Here is a 16,883-nt window from a genome sequence, read left to right as displayed (position 1 = left end):
CGGTCTTTCAGAGTTCCATTTACATTTGTAAATATAAAATTTGGCCAATAAAATAATGAAATCCAAGGCTTTATCAGTGAACATATTTTCCTGAACTCCAAACAATACCAACGCTTCTGAAAACCGGAAATTAGTAACATGATAACAACTATTATTTAACAGTTCCTGTAGTTCCTGCCAAAACCTGTTAATATGCTGGCAATGCCACATCAAATGATTAATTGTTTCTTCCTCGTTGTTACATAACGAACAATTAGAAGATTCAACAATTTTTCTCAGAAATAAGTAGCGGTTTGTCGGCAAAGCCCTATAAATTAACCTCAGCTGGAACCATTTTAGCTGACAATCAACTGTTGTCTTATGACATAAGTAAAAGATCTTGTTCCAGCTGAGGTTATCAAAAATACCATTCCATTTTACCACACCAGCTGGGGCTGAGTGTGCCGCGGCCAAACACGATTGGACACTATGGTTTCCTTCAAATATTATTTTTCATGGTTTTTGCTTTAACAATTCATAGTTTGCCTCCTGTTTTACATTTATCTTTTTCTGATGTCTTAATAGATTTGACCATTCCTGCAAATTTCAAATTTGGGACTTTTCCGTGTATTGATGTTACGATTGTAATGTGATTGTAAACGGAGGTGAGGCTAGTTGATGTAAGCCATTATGATATATGAAACTGACGAACGTCGAGTTTCGTTCCAGATTTTGTTTGTGCTTTCCCTGTGCACTTGGTTGTCCTGCCTGGGAGCTGGACGACTGGTTGTCTCGGAGCATTGGAATGCCTGGGGGAGAGGTATCCAGCGGATGGCGTCTTCCTGTCACCGGCTTCACGCTTCATCATTGAGGTGGCGCTGTTTCTGGGAGAAGGTGTGTGTATCGCCTTGAGTGTACGTGGCTCGACGCCACGTGGCCATCTTGTCTAGTCATCGTTGGACGATCATCGAACTTATTGGTCTACGCGTGGTGGGATGTTCGTCGACTATTCTTCTTTCGTCTCAGAGACGACGTGGTTCGACACAAACAACTAAACACTACACCTGAGACGTTATGCAGGATTCGTGACTGTACTGAATTAGTAACTCTGTGTGTGTTTGTGTGTCACAACCTCAGTCTTGATATATTTTTGCATTGTTTTGATTCGTATTCGTGAGTGGATTTGTTTAGTTGTCAAGAGTGAATGAGATTGTTTAGTCGTCTAGAGTGAGTGAGTTAGTGAGTGTATTTAGAAAGGAGAGTCAGTTGAAATACTGTTTTGTTAGTAATTGTAAATACATTTAGTTTGTAACTTCTCTTTTGCCTAGGTCTGCACCTAGTATGGATGGTGGCACGTTTGTGTGAGCTTGTGTGCGTGACACCCCCCCCCCCCACACACACACACACACACCCCTTGATCACAGCATTAACTGTACGACACTAACCCGGATTCCCTGACACCCCCCCCCCCCCCACACACACACACACACACACCACTTGATCACAGTGTACGACACTAACCCGGATTCCCTGACGCGCCATTAGCTGAAACAAATGATCACACTCAAACGTCAGCACGTTTCTCAAGAAGAGTCCACCCCGTAAAGGTTTCAATGTAACGGCGAGACCAGCATCACACTCAAAGGTCAGCACGTCAAGAAGAGTCCACCCCGTAAAGGTTTCAATATATGTAACGGGGAGACCAGCATCACACTCAAAGGTCAGTACGTCAAGAAGAGTCCACCCCGTAAAGGTTTCAATGTAACGGGGAGACCAGCATCACACTCAAAGGTCAGCACGTCAAGAAGAGTCCACCCCGTGAAGGTTTCAATGTAACGGGGAGACCAGCATCACACTCAAAGGTCAGCACGTCAAGAAGAGTCCACCCCGTAAAGGTTTCAATGTAACGGGGAGACCAGCATCACACTCAAAGGTCAGCACGTCAAGAAGAGTCCACCCCGTAAAGGTTTCAATGTAACGGAGAGACCAGCATCACACTCAAAGGTCAGCACGTCAAGAAGAGTCCACCCCGTAAAGGTTTCAATGTAACGGAGAGACCAGCATCACACTCAAAGGTCAGTACGTCAAGAAGAGTCCACCCCGTAAAGGTTTCAATGTAACGGAGAGACCAGCATCACGTGTTCTGCAGTATCCTTAGCGGATTATGACTTTATTCAGTTATTCTGCAGAAAAGACAAATGCTGGAGAAAAACCGTTCTTTTCTGCAGCATTTCTGTATAATGTCATCTTTCGCCGAAGCAGCGTTTTTTTCTGCAGCAAAACATTTTAATGCAGTAAAATTGAAATCAAGAATGCTGCAGTAAAACGGTGCTGTTGTTTTACTGCAGAAAACCTGTTTACATTTTTTCTGCAGCATTTTGTACTGGCTCTTGGCGGATTATGACATTATTCAGTTATTCTGGAGAAAAATCGAAATGCTGGAGAAAAACTGTCTTTTCTGCAGCATTTCTGCATAATGTCATCTTTCGCCGAAGCAACCTTATTTTTACTGCAGTAAAACAGTTTTTCTGAAGCATAATGTTTACTTGGTTTTCTGCAGCATTATTGCGATTAAGTTTTTTTTCAGAATAGTCTGTGACAGTTGTTTTGAAGAAAAACGAACGACCTTGTAAAGTAGTGTTTGTATTCGTCGCCCCCTGGGATAGTATAATAGTTTGTTCCGCAGTGTACCAATCAGAAGGCGTGTAGCATAAGGGCATTATATTCAACTTCACAATGGCGGCCGAACGTGAACAATTTCTGAAGCAAATCGAACACGAAGTGGACTACTGCGTTCGTCTGGGAAAATGTGACAATGTTGCTGACAGGTGCCATTGTTTAATTTGAAACTTTGAACTTCCGGCGGAAAGGAAGTCAGACAGAAAAAATACATTCGTGTCACGCACAACTATTGGTAATTCAGCACCGTTTTACTGCAGCATTCTTGATTTCAATTTCACTGCAGTAAAATGTATTGTTCCAGAAAAACCCGTTGCTTCGGCGAAAGATGACATAATACAGAAATGCTGCAGAAAAGACAGTTTTTCTCCAGCATTTCGGTTTTTCTGCAGAATAACTGAATAATGCCAAAATGCTGAAGAAAAAGTTTTTCTCCAGTAAAACAACATCACCGTTTTACTGCAGCATTCTTGATTTCAATTTTACTGCAGTAAAACTGTTTTACTGCAGAAAAAAACGTTGCTCTCGCGAAAGATGACATTATGCAGAAATGCTGCAGAAACAAACAGTTTTTCTCCAGCATTTCTGTTTTTCTGCAGAATAACTGAATAAAGTCATAATCCGCTAAGAATATACTGCAGCTGTGCAGGGTGGAACAAACAAAACACAATAATCAATGGAACATACACCGCGAAGCTGTCTTGGTGTGACACGGAATTTCACACAAGTTTTTGGATCTCCGATGCCTGACGCTGTCAACGTCAAAGTTAAGATAGGGAAACAAAATACAATTAGTATTAGTTATCGTTAGATTTGACTGCGATATCCAGATTTATCAGTGCCAATGTCTCGAAAGCCTGAATCATATCAGATCTTGGACCCCCCGCGGGTTAGGGGGAGTCCCATATTGGTTGGGACGAGAAAGAATTTACCCGATGATCCCCAGCATGTCGTTAGAGGCGACTAACGGATTCTGTTTCTCCTTTTACCCTTGTTAAGTGTTTCTTGTATAGAATATAGTCAATGTTTGTAAAGATTTTAGTCAAGCAGTATGTAAGAAATGTTGGGTCCTTTGTGCTGGAGGCTTGCATTCTCCCAGTGGGGTCATATGTTGTGCTACGTTGCAAGCCCCTGGAGCAATTTTTTTATTAGTGCTTTTGTGAACAAGAAACAATTAACAAGTGGCTCTATCCCATCCCCCCCCCCTTTCCCCGTCGCGATATAACCTTGAACGGTTGAAAACTACGTTAAACACCAAATAAAGAAAGAAAGAATCAGATCCGGTATCCTCAGACCCTGTACGTCATTTCGACTCCACTCTCAGCACACTTCTTGATGAACATGCGCCCGCAAAAACCAAACTCATCGTAGATAGGCCTTCTGCACCCTGGATCACAGCTGAAGTTAAGTATGCAAAACAGTTGCGTCGCCGAGCAGAGAGGAAGTCGCGAACCTCAAAGCTGGTAGTTGACAGACAGATTTACAACAAGCAAAAGGAACATGTTCAGACACTCATCGCAGACGCCAAACAATCGCACTACAGCACCAAAATTTGTGAAACAACCTCTGCCAAAACACTTTTCTCCACAATGAATGACCTTCTTGGCTGCTCTTCTGCTTCTCCCTTGCCCAACAACATCGACCCCTCCAAACTGTCGCAAGCTTTCTCTGATTACTTCCATAACAAGATCCAAACCATCCGTGACAAACTAGACAAAATCCCACACCAAAACTCTGAAACTCCTCCTGCATTTACAGGCACTCCCTTCACACACTTTCAGCCTCTCACTCTCACTGTCCTGGAGAAAGTCCTCAAAGAAATGACCTTGAAAACCTGTGACCTTGACCCTCTTCCCACACAACTCTACTCTGACTGTCTTCCTGAACTCCTCCCTTCTATTCTCAAAATCATCAACACTTCTCTGCAAACAGGCACTGTCCCCAACTCCTTTAAGACTGCTATTGTCAAACCTCTACTGAAGAAACCATCGCTTGACCCAAACACTCTCAGCAACTACCGCCCTGTCTCAAACCTTTCCTTCATCTCCAAACTCCTTGAAAGAGTCGTCCTGAAACAACTCAACTCTCACCTTCTTTGCAACAATCTTCTCTCTCCGCTTCAATCTGCCTATCGTCCTCACCACTCCACCGAAACTGCCCTTCTCAAAACCACTAATGATCTCCTCCTTGCCACTGACCAAGCTGAAATCTCTGCCGTCGCCCTACTTGATCTATCAGCGGCCTTTGACACAGTCGACCACAACATCCTCCTTCAACGCCTTCAGCACACCTTTGGTATCCATAGCACAGCTCTTTCTTGGTTCTCTTCTTATCTAACTGACCGCTACCAGACTGTTTCGATTGACAGACAAAAGTCTGACCCCATCAGGCTTGAGTGCGGAGTCCCTCAGGGCTCAGTCCTTGGGCCTGTACTATTTACTCTCTACATTCAACCTCTTGACCACATCCTTGACCGACACAACGTTCTCCACCACTCTTTTGCCGACGACTCTCAACTTCACAACAGCTCTTCCCCTGACCAGTCTGAATCTCTTCTTTCCTCTATCTCTGACACTATCACTGACGTGCAGAATTGGATGACAGAAAACAAACTTCAGCTCAATAGCAACAAAACTGAAGCCATTCTAATAGGCACTACATCCAAACTCTCCAAAGCCACCTCCGACTCTCTTCAACTCTCTGACTCTTCTGTCCCTCTGTCTTCTGCTGTCAAAAATCTCGGAGTCACTCTAGACAACACCCTTTCCATGAAACAACACATCTCTTCTGTCTCTCGCACCTGCTACTTCCAACTCCGCCGCATCGCCACTATCCGCAAGTACCTCACCACAGATGCTACCGCCAAACTTGTCACTTCCACCATTCTCTCACATCTTGACTATTGTAACTCTCTCTTGGCGGGTCTTCCCTCTTCTTCTATCTCTCGTCTCCAACGCATTCAAAATAGCTCTGCCCGTCTTGTCTTACGAAAGAAAAAGAGAGACCATATCACCCCCCTCCTAAATCAGCTCCACTGGTTGCCCGTTCCTGCCCGTACCACATACAAAATCAACACTCTCACCTCCATGGTCTCGCCCCTGCCTATCTCTCCGACTCTCTCTATATATAATTATGTCCCTTCACGAGCACTCAGATCATCTGCCGACTCCCTTTAGCTCAACATCCCCCACACCAAACTCAAAACAGCAGGTCAACGCTCATTTTCTTTCCAAGCACCTAGCCAATGGAATTGCCAAATTAAAGCCTTTGAAGTCTATAAGACTGCAAGTAACCGCGAACCTTTTTTGTGTGATCCGTTTACACAATACTGTTTCTTTTCTTTGTTGTTTTTAGATGCCTTATTTACGTCTTAGAAAACGAAAGAGTATTTGAAAAATGAAAGTTATAGCAGCAAAGTTGCGAAAGCAGGAACAGACAATCCAACATTAGCAACATAGCAGTAGCCTCCCTTGCGCTTGACCGATTTCTTAGACTGGGGTTAATGGGTTCTTCTTCCGAAATGGAATGCGATAAAATCGTTATCGTTAGATTTGACTGCGATGTCCAGATTTATCAGTGCCAATGTCGAGAAAGCTGAAATCATATCAGATGGAGGCGTGAGCCAAGATAATAATAATAATAATAATAATAATAATAATAATAATAATAATAATAATAATAATAATAATAATAATAATAATAATAATAATAATAATAATAATAATACGAGAATTTATAACGCGCACATATCTCACCACAAGGTGACTCAATGCGCACTCATACACATTCTTTCGCATTATCAACTCATGCACACTCATATAATAATAATAATAATAATAATAATAATAATACGAATATTTGTAACGCGCACATGTCTCACCAACAGGCGACTCCAGGCGCACACACACTCATTCACACACACGGAGACTTAAAGTCACTAACACACACACTCATTCACACACACGGAGACTTAAAGTCACTAACACACACACTCATTCACACACACGGAGACTTAAAGTCACTAACACACACACACCATCAACCATTAAGTATGTACAGTTATTCAGGGTGGGATGGGGTGGGCAGTGTAGAATGCATGGATTATTTGGAAAAAAGGAATGTCTTGAGTGCAGATTTGAATGATTCGAGGGACTGTTGTTGACGGATTTCAGCTTTCTCGACATAGTGTTGACGCATAATCAATGATCGATTGAATGTGAGCGTGAAAGAAAAGTTGCCTGCCATGCCTGTTCAAGAAGTGTTTTATTCTGGACAACAAGTAAAGCCTCTTGGAGAGTATTTTACAAACTCCTGTAACGTGATCAGTCCACGATAAATCGTTATCAAGAATAACACCTAGAACTTTGTGTTTATTAGCCTCTTCAACAATGTGATTATCAATCGTTAAAGATGGAAGTTTAGATTTTAAGTTTTGGCGTTTTTGTCTGGTGGTAAAAAGCATGCTTTTTGTTTTGTCTGGATTAAGAGCCATGTGGTTTAATTCGGTCCACGCTAAAAGCTCGTTAAAACTTTCTTGAAGTTGTTTTGACAATACCTTCACATTTGAGTGGGAATTGTGAATAGTGGTATCATCAGCGAAGAGTTCACAGTTACTGCTTATGTGTAGGGGAAGGTCATTAATGTAAATGGTGAAGAGAAGAGGGCCGAGTACAGATCCCTGAGGAATGCCATAACCTACCGACTGCATGCTAGACATAGAGCCGTTGGCGCACACAGCTTGTACTCGATCAGAAACAAAAGACTTGATTAACGATATTGTATCATTTCTAAGAGAAGGGAGAGAGTGACAGAAAGAGAGAGAGAGAGAGAGAGAGAGAGACAGACAGACAGACAGACAGACAGACAGACAGACAGACAGACAGACAGACAGACAGACAGACAGACAGACAGACAGACAGACAGACAGACAGACAGAGATCTTCAGAATAAAACTCAACACAAAATGACTGTAAACCGTAATTTATTAATCACTGATGAATATTCATTCATGTGTCATTCACCGACTTAGTTAACATAATCTACAAATATTAAAGTGCAACGTGAGATAACTGACACGAAGTCAACATACATTTGAGTGACATAATAACAACAACACTACATACTTGTAATATTAATTAGATATAAAATTACAATACTACATACTTGTAATATCAGTGAAATCTATATCTACGTGCTGTGTGGTGTGGTGATGTCAAAAGCCGCCTCTCTCAGGGCGACACAATGACAGTGTGCTGTGCGGTGTGGAGATGTCAAAGGCCGCCTCTCTCAGGGCGACACAATGACAGTGCGCTGTGCGGTGTGGAGATGTCAAAGGCCGCCTCTCTCAGGGCGACACAATGACAGTGCGCTGTGCGGTGTGGAGATGTCAAAGGCCGCCTCTCTCAGGGCGACACAATGACAGTGCGCTGTGCGGTGTGGAGATGTCAAAGGCCGCCTCTCTCAGGGCGACACAATGACAGTGCGCTGTGCGGTGTGGAGATGTCAAAGGCCGTCTAGCCTCTCTCAGGGCGACACAATGACAGTGCGCTGTTCGGTGTGGAGATGTCAAAGGCCGCCTCTCTCAGGGTGACACAATGACAGTGCGCTGTGCGGTGTGGAGATGTCAAAGGCCGCCTCTCTCAGGGCGACACAATGACAGTGCGCTGTGCGGTGTGGAGATGTCAAAGGCCGCCTGTCTCAGGGCGACACAATGACAGTGCTGTGCGGTGCACGCTTTCATCAATCAGCTTTGTCAGCCTTCATTCACTCTTCCACTCACACCCTCCGCTTTCACCTTTCATGGGGGGAGGGGGGTGGGGGGGTTCAATAATTGTGTCAAAGAAGTGTTCATTTAAGTTTTTTCAGTTATGACATGTCACGTGGTTCATTCCGTCTAGTTAGAAATGCTGTCGAGTATGCGATGAGAATATGGAAACAAAACAAACCAATCATCACTGAATGCAAAGAATGCCAGGAGACGTACTGGAATGCTGAGCACAAGCAAATTACTTGTTTAAAAGTTACAGGGCAAACACAACTGTCGCAAGTAAATTACTTCTTTAAAAGTTACAGGGCAAAAACAACTGTCCCAAGCAAGTTACTTCTTTAAATAATGACGACACAAAAATCTGGAATGTTGGGCAGGACGGGTGGTAACGGGGGGGGGGGGGGGGGGGTGATGGGTGGTGATGGGTGGTGACGGGGTGGTGATGGGGGGTGATGGGTGGTGACGGGGTGGTGATGGGTGGTGACGGGGTGGTGATGGGTGGTAACGGAGTGGTGACGGGTGGTGACGGGGTGGTGATGGGTGGTGACGGGGTGGTGATGGGGGGTGATGGGTGGTGACGGGGTGGTGATGGGTGGTAACGGAGTGGTGATGGGTGGTGACGGGGTGGTGATAGGTGGTGACGGGTGGTGATGGTTGGTGATGGGTGGTGATGGGTGGTGATGGGGTGGTGACGGGGTGGTGACGGGGTGGTGATGGGTGGTGACGGGGTGGTGATGGGTGGTGACGGGGTGGTGATGGGTGGTGACGGGGTGGTGATGGGTGGTGTGGGTGGTGACGGGGTGGTGATGGGTGGTGATGGGGGGTGATGGGTGGTGACGGGGTGGTGATGGGTGGTGACGGGTGGTGATGGGTGGTGATGGGGGGTGATGGGTGGTGACGGGGGGTGATGGGTGGTGATGGGGGGTGATGGGTGGTGACGGGGTGGTGATGGGGGGTGACGGGGTGGTGATGGGTGGTGATGGGGTGGTGATGGGTGGTGACGGGGTGGTGATGGGTGGTGACGGGGTGGTGACGGGGTGGTGATGGGTGGTGACGGGGTGGTGACGGGGTGGTGACGGGGTGGTGACGGGGTGGTGATGGGTGGTGACGGGGTGGTGATGGGTGGTGACGGGGTGGTGATGGGTGGTGACGGGGTGGTGATGGGGGGTGACGGGGTGGTGATGGGTGGTGACGGGGTGGTGATGGGTGGTGACGGGGTGGTGATGGGTGGTGACGGGGTGGTGATGGGGGGTGACGGGGTGGTGATGGGTGGTGACGGGGTGGTGATGGGTGGTGACGGGGTGGTGATGGGGGGTGACGGGGTGGTGATGGGTGGTGACGGGGTGGTGATGGGTGGTGACGGGGTGGTGACGGGGTGGTGACGGGGTGGTGATGGGGTGGTGATGGGGGGTGAGGGGGGATTTGGGGCTGAAGTTTTGTGCAACCGCCTCCTGTACTATTGACACACGTGACAGACCCTGTTCAGCATCGGAACCAACCCGGCATTGGACACCAATCAATAATACGTGTAACATGAAATAAATAAATTAAAACAACCTTGGCCTGATGTCATTTGGCAGTTCCCGCCAGGCGGCGCACTGTACAGAGAGCGAGTGTCTTCACCCTGTTCTACTTTTAACATCTGTTTTATGAAGGAATTGCAAAGTCATTACTTTTCAAGACAATAGTCGTCTTGAAAAAAATCAAAGCCACAAAACAAAGAAACAAACAAACGAGATATAAAAAAAATGGATTTAGTTGCCCGTCGATTATTGTGAAACAGAATTAGTATAAACCTATTTTTAGGCAAAGACACAGAAAAATACAATATGTGACGTCACAGGCCATTGACAACTCGTGACGATACAGGCTGTGACGACACAGGCCATGCCAATCTGTGCCGTCATGCTGTGAGTGACCTTGGTGCATCCAATGCGCGTCTAACTGAGAAATGCTGAGTCTGAGTGAAACAAAAAACTAATCGATAACGAGGTCAGAATAGGGCCTTTTACAGCAGACCGCGCGCTGGGTCATTTCGAGTTACTCCCCTTGGGTATGGGCAACCTCGCTGTCGAAGCCACGCTGCAAACGGAGGAGTTAGATAGGTACGACTGCGTTCAGTTGAGAAAGTTTTTGAAAGACAGGGGCATTACTGTTACTGGATACAGACGAGATGGTCTGCTGCAACTTGTGAAAACTGCACAGCAGTTGGAACTACCGATCGATCCGGATTTTACAAGACAGGACGTGCAAGAAAAACTTTCCGAAAAACTTCGACAGATCGGATTTCCACCACGCGATTCTTTTACATCCGAAGGAAAAAGTGACCTATCAAACGCACCCAGGATCGGTGTTGTTGACATCCTGAACTATCTGATTGAGAAAAAGAACGATTTCGACCAGAAGAAGGCGAAAGCTTACACATCCTTTGAAGATTATCGCCTTTTTTTGATGGCCATGTGCTCAACTTGAGATGTGCAGAAGTGGAAAAGTTTTTCGTCTACACCGCGGAGGTAAAACCGACACAGAGGCAGACAACCTACCTGCACACTTCCTCCTATAAACTGTGGGTAATCGTCAGCGAAGATGGGGACATTCTGCTGGGATTTTGCCAGTGTCCGGGGGAGGGGGGGGGGGGGGGCAAGTACTTACATTTCACAACTTAGGCATGTTATTGTTATTGTTAGTATTGTTACTCCTCACTGAAACCAAGCAAAGCAGGCTGTTCACCCTCAATAATGCTTTTACTGTATTCGTACTGTCACAGTATGTTTGCATGCATACATGCAAATATTAGTAAGCTTCCATGACATATTGAATATATCCATTTCACAGCACTAGGATGGGATGTATGGCACTTTGAATCACTAACAGTAGCACTGCCTCTTCCATACCCATCTCCTTTTTCAAAAGAGTATACCTATGGACCAGTGGCAGTGAATGGTTAATGATCATATGGGTTGCTCTGATTTCATTCATGATCAGGTACATTTGTTTTTTTTAACCACACAAACACTTAGACAACAATTATCAGAGTATGAGTTTTTCCGCGTTTTGATTTTCATTTAAATCCAAGTCACAGCAGCTTCTGTTTTATGATGAGTGATGTAGTTTGAAACACTTGGACAACAATTATCAGAGTATGAGTTTTTCCACTTTTTGATTTTCATTTCAATCCAAGTCACAGTTTCTGTTTTATGATGAGTGATGTAGTTTGAAGTGTTGGTATTAAATGTTCACTGACAATCATTCTGTGCTGGTATTCCCATTTTCACCTGCAGGGTTATGAAATATACGGGGAGAAACTTGGTCAGTAAAATCATCTTCACGCGTGAACTGAAAATTGTCTCTGTTTAAAATTACAATGTATTTCGTGAACACACCTGAGGTGCGTTGCATAGAGCAAACGATCTGTTCGCGCAGAGACAAAAAGTTTTCATGTTGTAGGAAACGCTATGTTCGCGGCGAACTCAATTCTACCCTCTCTACCTATTTTCAAGTAAATGGACCCATCTCTTCGCTGACAGCGGAGTCAATGCATGTATTGGGGGCGATCATGCGAACAGTCGCTTTGTACTTGGAACAGCCCTCCCTACCCGCACTGACCAAAGTAGACGAGTCCAATCGCTTACAGCTCAGTTCATGAGTACATTTTAGGGGTGACGGTATGCAGTGGCCCTCATGATATCTGTGTGTGTGTTTGTGTTTGAGTTTCGTACCCCACGTGGAGAAGCAGGGCCTTTCCTTTTCTTTTTTTTGGTGGTCAGATTTGACAGTTAGATTTCTTGTCGAGTCTGTGGAAAAGCGTTGTGGTCTTCATTTCATTCAATAAAGGTGAATGTTTAGGAGTAAAAAGCCCGTGTGCGCGGGCTCTCTCTCTCTCTCTCTCTCTCTCTCTCTCTCTCTCTCTCTCTCTCTCTCTCTCTCTCTCTCCGTGTCTCTGTCTTTCTCTCTCTGTTCGTCTGTTTGTCTCTCCCTCCCTTTCTTTTTCTTTCTCGATCTCTCTACCTGTCTCTCTCTCTCTCTCTCTCTCTCTCTCTCTCTCTTTCTCTCTCGCTCTCTCTCTCTCTCTCTTTCTCTCTCTGTTCGTCTGTCTGTCTCTCCCTCCTTTTCTTTCTCTTTCTCGATCTCTCTATCTGTCTCTCTCGCCCCCCTCGCCCTTCCGCACACACGCGCGCGTATACACACACACACACGCACACACACACACACACACACACACACGCACAGACGCACACACACACGCACAGACACACACACACACACGCACATACACAGACACACACACACGCACAGATACACAGACACAGACATACACACACACACAAGCACACAAACACACACACACACATATATGTTTACATACACACATACACACGCGCGCATAAACATAAACATATACATTAACATAAACCAACAGTGATACACACATAAACACAAACAAGCACGACAAAGAATGAAAAGCTTTTAACTAGCTTGTGAATGAGCCTCTTACTTCTATGTGGGGCTAGATGCTTTGAACTATTTTTAATGCCTGAAAAGGATAGTGATGGAAATTACTAGTTTAATGTCAGGTGTGACATATACTATTGATTGAACTATTTTTTTTATTAATCTGCAATTTTGTTACAACCTACTTTGTTTATTTGGTGACAAGCTAGTGGGAGGCACTTTTTAGTGCTTGAATAGTACTGTGATGCCCATTATTTATCATTTCAGTCTAGTGGTACTCATGATTACAACCAATAGTTCTTGTGAGCTTGTACAGTTATGTGATGTCTCTCAGCCTTTTTCCTTGAGGCAAACCATTTTTCCTTTGAACGACACATAGTTCAGTTTGACCATTTTTTTTTCATTTTTGTGTTCTTGTTGCATGCAACTGCAAGCACCGAGCTGTCATGCTTTTTGTCTGATTTCAGACCATATTCTTTGGGCCATTTGTATGCTGAAGTAGTTTTGTTTTTCTGCCAGTTCTGTCAGATTGTGTTTTTGCAGTGAGATTCATGTTCAAAATTTTAGACAAGATTAAAAGAATGATCCTGTTTCTTAAATGCCTTCGTGTTCATTGGTGTGTAGACTATGTGTCACTTGCTGTCTAGTTTTTCAGTGAAATTGTTTTGCTAACTAGCTGCAGTATCACACTTTGGTTTATGAGGATATGAAAAAGCTACATTCAAACCATTTCTTCCTCTCTCAGCACATAAAGTCAAAGCATGGTACAATCTTTTTTGTTCCATTTATACTTATGAAGAAAAGCAGCATGTCATTTTCAAGTGCCACCCGACGAAGTTTTGTGCAAATGTAGGTGTCTTTGTTGACTTTTTCGATGTTGAACCTCTCGATCGTTCTTCCACATAGTTTAATCCATTTTCGGCACTTTTCTAAATCTCTAGAGGGTTCGGAAAACGGTACCCATCCAACACCGACCATGTGTGATCTCTCACGGTGTCTTACATCACTTCCACACACGCCATAACAGCAATGTTTGTGCACCATCGTACAGCTCCACCATTCAAACAACGCGCAAACAAGGCTGACTTTGCCCGAGGCACAGCGGGCCAAGGTCAAGGTCGCCTAGAGTAGCCTTGGTGTAAAAGAGACTATTGTAACGACATATAGATTTACTAATATCCTTCAACACGCACAAATTATTCATTAAAGTCATTCCTTTTATCTGTTGATAAAATGAGAGTACAATTTCGCCAACACTTTCTCTATGAAGTTTTAAAGAGGCTTTTGAAAATACAAATATTACATATTTAATTTTCTGATCCGTCAAAAAATATGCTAATTTAACAGTTAAAACAAATACCAGTACTTTATCGGATTCATTGATATATCGCGTATTGTTCACATCATTCCTCGTACATGTATTAATGTATATCCCATGACCTCCCTTCTTTGTCTCTGTTACTTCAGTATGGGTATATATGTTGTATTTTTATAGCTCAATAAATACATCATGGACTCAAAAAAATATATGATAGTGCAGATTCCGATTTGGGCGAAGAACTACTTTGCTCCCGACCTTTGACCTCGCGCCGAACAATGTGACACATTTGTATGAAGTTCCAAAATCGTATTGCACGGCTCAGAAAACCATATCAGTTGCACGCAAAAATGAATCTCAGAACTGATCTGATGTATGAGATGCAATAAGCAAACGTTTCTTTCATTATGAAAGCAATGCAGGTGGGAAAAAACGAACATTCAACTTACAAGATAACCAGATGCTAGCGAACCAAAACAAAAACACGAGTACCCTCCCCTTGCTTCGTTAGCAGACGACTTTTGAGAATCTGTCAGACCGTCCTTACCTGGCACGGTTGGGCTTCGCTATCATCAGCTGTTTCACGTGTTTTGCGAGCAAGTCTACTCTTTTGCCTGGCTCTGCAGTAAGTCCACATTGGCGATGAAGGTATCTAAGAACTTAACATGTGTGTATTTTTCCGTAATCCAGTCATATTCTTTCAAAATGCAATCAAGCGGCGGTGACAGACTTGGGTCCTGTTTTCCTCGCACCCATACCAGTTTAGGTTCATGCAAACACACTCGCAAAACAGTTTATCATGTAGATACATTTCAAATAGGGAGCAAATGGTTAAATCTACATATGTGTTCCCTAAAATTTGCTTCTCTGTCAATAAGACTAATTGTATGATAATGCGTTCGAAAAAAACAACGTGGAATCGATTCTGAATCGAGTCGAGTAAGCCAAATGGGGGCCAAACCGGTTTCCCCGTTCCGCCGACCTGAAACGCAAAAGAATTGTGCGCTTCAACTAAATGGATTTCTATACGACTTCATTACTTTCTTGCAACTTATGAACCTTTACTTAAAGCTTTTAAACGGTCTGAAAGTAGTGTTACCGCGTACTTATAGATGCACTCATTCGTTTTATTTTTTCAGCGACGGTCACTTAGTTTAAGGTTGCAAAAAGGCCAAGTCTCGCTGAAAACACTGTTTCACACTCCACAGATCGCAACAGTGCCGCTAGTAGTCTACACTTTGTGTTTGATGGTAGAATGGGATATACAGATTACAACACTCGTGGTTTTTTATATGGCTTGTATTTCAGTCAAGACCCAGCGGGAATATCAATCGAGAGCCACTCGCCAAAGGCTCGTGTCTCCCGATGATATTCATCCGCTGGGTCTTGACTGAAATACAAGCCATATAAAAAACCACTCGTGTTGTAACCTATACATATCAAGTCTAGTTTCTCGATGCTTTTTATCCAGCGCATTCCGGACATACATTTATACCCACAATGCTCCATTCATTCATCTGAAGGCCGTTATACACAGTACAAACATTCTGTACACTTTACCAAGTCTATTTCATAAATACTTGTATTTCATTCGTGCTTATATTCGTGCCGTCTATCACACTGACGTCACGATCACAATGACATTACAATCACACTGACGTCACAGTTACACTGACGTTACAATCACACTGACGCTAAGCTTACAATTACACTGACGTAACAATCACACTGACTTCAGTACAATCACTGACGTAACAATCATACTGATGTTACAATCACACTGGCGTTACAATCATACTGATGTTACAATCACACCGACGTTACAATCACACTGACGTGACAATTACACTGACGTCACAATCACTTTACTTTACTGTATTTGGTGTTTAACGTCGTTTTTAACCGTTCAAGGTTATATCGCGACGGGGAAAGGGGGGGGGGATGGGATAGAGCCACTTGTTAATTGTTTCTTGTTCACAAAAGCACTAATAAAAAAATTGCTCCAGGGGCTTGCAACGTAGTACAATATATGACCTTACTGGGAGAATGCAAGTTTCCAGTACAAAGGACTTAACATTATCCCGTGTGGAGGGGTGGTCTTATCCCGTGTGGAGGGGTGGTCTTATCCCGTGTTGAGGGGTGGTCTTATCCCATGTCAAGCCTGGCCATATCTGAGCACATCGTCACGTCGTCACGTCGTCACATCGTCACGTCGTCACGTCGTTTCCTTCCTACTCTGTTTCCTAACAAAGGAACTCACGACACGCGATGACACGCCAACAGTTGTGTCTTTGCCGGAATGAAAAAGGTGTATCAGGATGTATGGCCAAGAGGCCAGTGAACAAGATGAAGACCTAGTGATTGGCCTATAATGTCACGAGGGAAAGCTTGCCTCAATGAAGACCTAGTGATTGGCCTATAATGTCACGTGGGAAAGCTTGCCTCAATGAAGACCTAGTGATTGGCCTATAATGTCACGTGGGAAAGCTTGCCTCAATGAAGACCTAGTGATTGGCCTATAATGTCACGTGGGAAAGCTTGCCTCAATGAAGACCTAGTGATTGGCCTATAATGTCACGTGGGAAAGCTTGCCTCAATGAAGACCTAGTGATTGGCCTATAATGTCACGTGGGAAAGCTTGCCTCAATGAAGACCTAGTGATTGGCCTATAATGTCACGTGGGAAAGC

The 16,883-nt window shown here is 44.1% G+C and overlaps 1 protein-coding gene across 1 annotated transcript in view; it reads right to left on the bottom strand.

The window, feature by feature from the left end:
- Positions 1-10,332, bottom strand: part of LOC138948050 (uncharacterized) — a 30,988-nt gene extending 20,656 nt beyond the window's left edge. Inside the window, exons 1-2 of the mRNA XM_070319579.1 lie at positions 10,293-10,332; positions 8,859-9,853 (exon numbers count right to left, since the gene is read on the bottom strand). Of these exons, the coding sequence (XP_070175680.1) occupies positions 8,859-9,853; positions 10,293-10,332 (1,035 nt within the window). The remainder of the gene's footprint in view (positions 1-8,858; positions 9,854-10,292) is intronic.
- Positions 10,333-16,883: the final 6,551 nt, after the last annotated feature.

The sequence above is a fragment of the Littorina saxatilis genome, linkage group LG15 (genome assembly GCF_037325665.1).
Source record: "Littorina saxatilis isolate snail1 linkage group LG15, US_GU_Lsax_2.0, whole genome shotgun sequence".
NCBI classification, from domain to species: Eukaryota; Metazoa; Mollusca; class Gastropoda; order Littorinimorpha; family Littorinidae; genus Littorina; species Littorina saxatilis.
The sequence above is the reverse complement of the archived record's forward strand: the minus strand, read 5'-3'. Positions and strand labels throughout refer to the sequence as shown.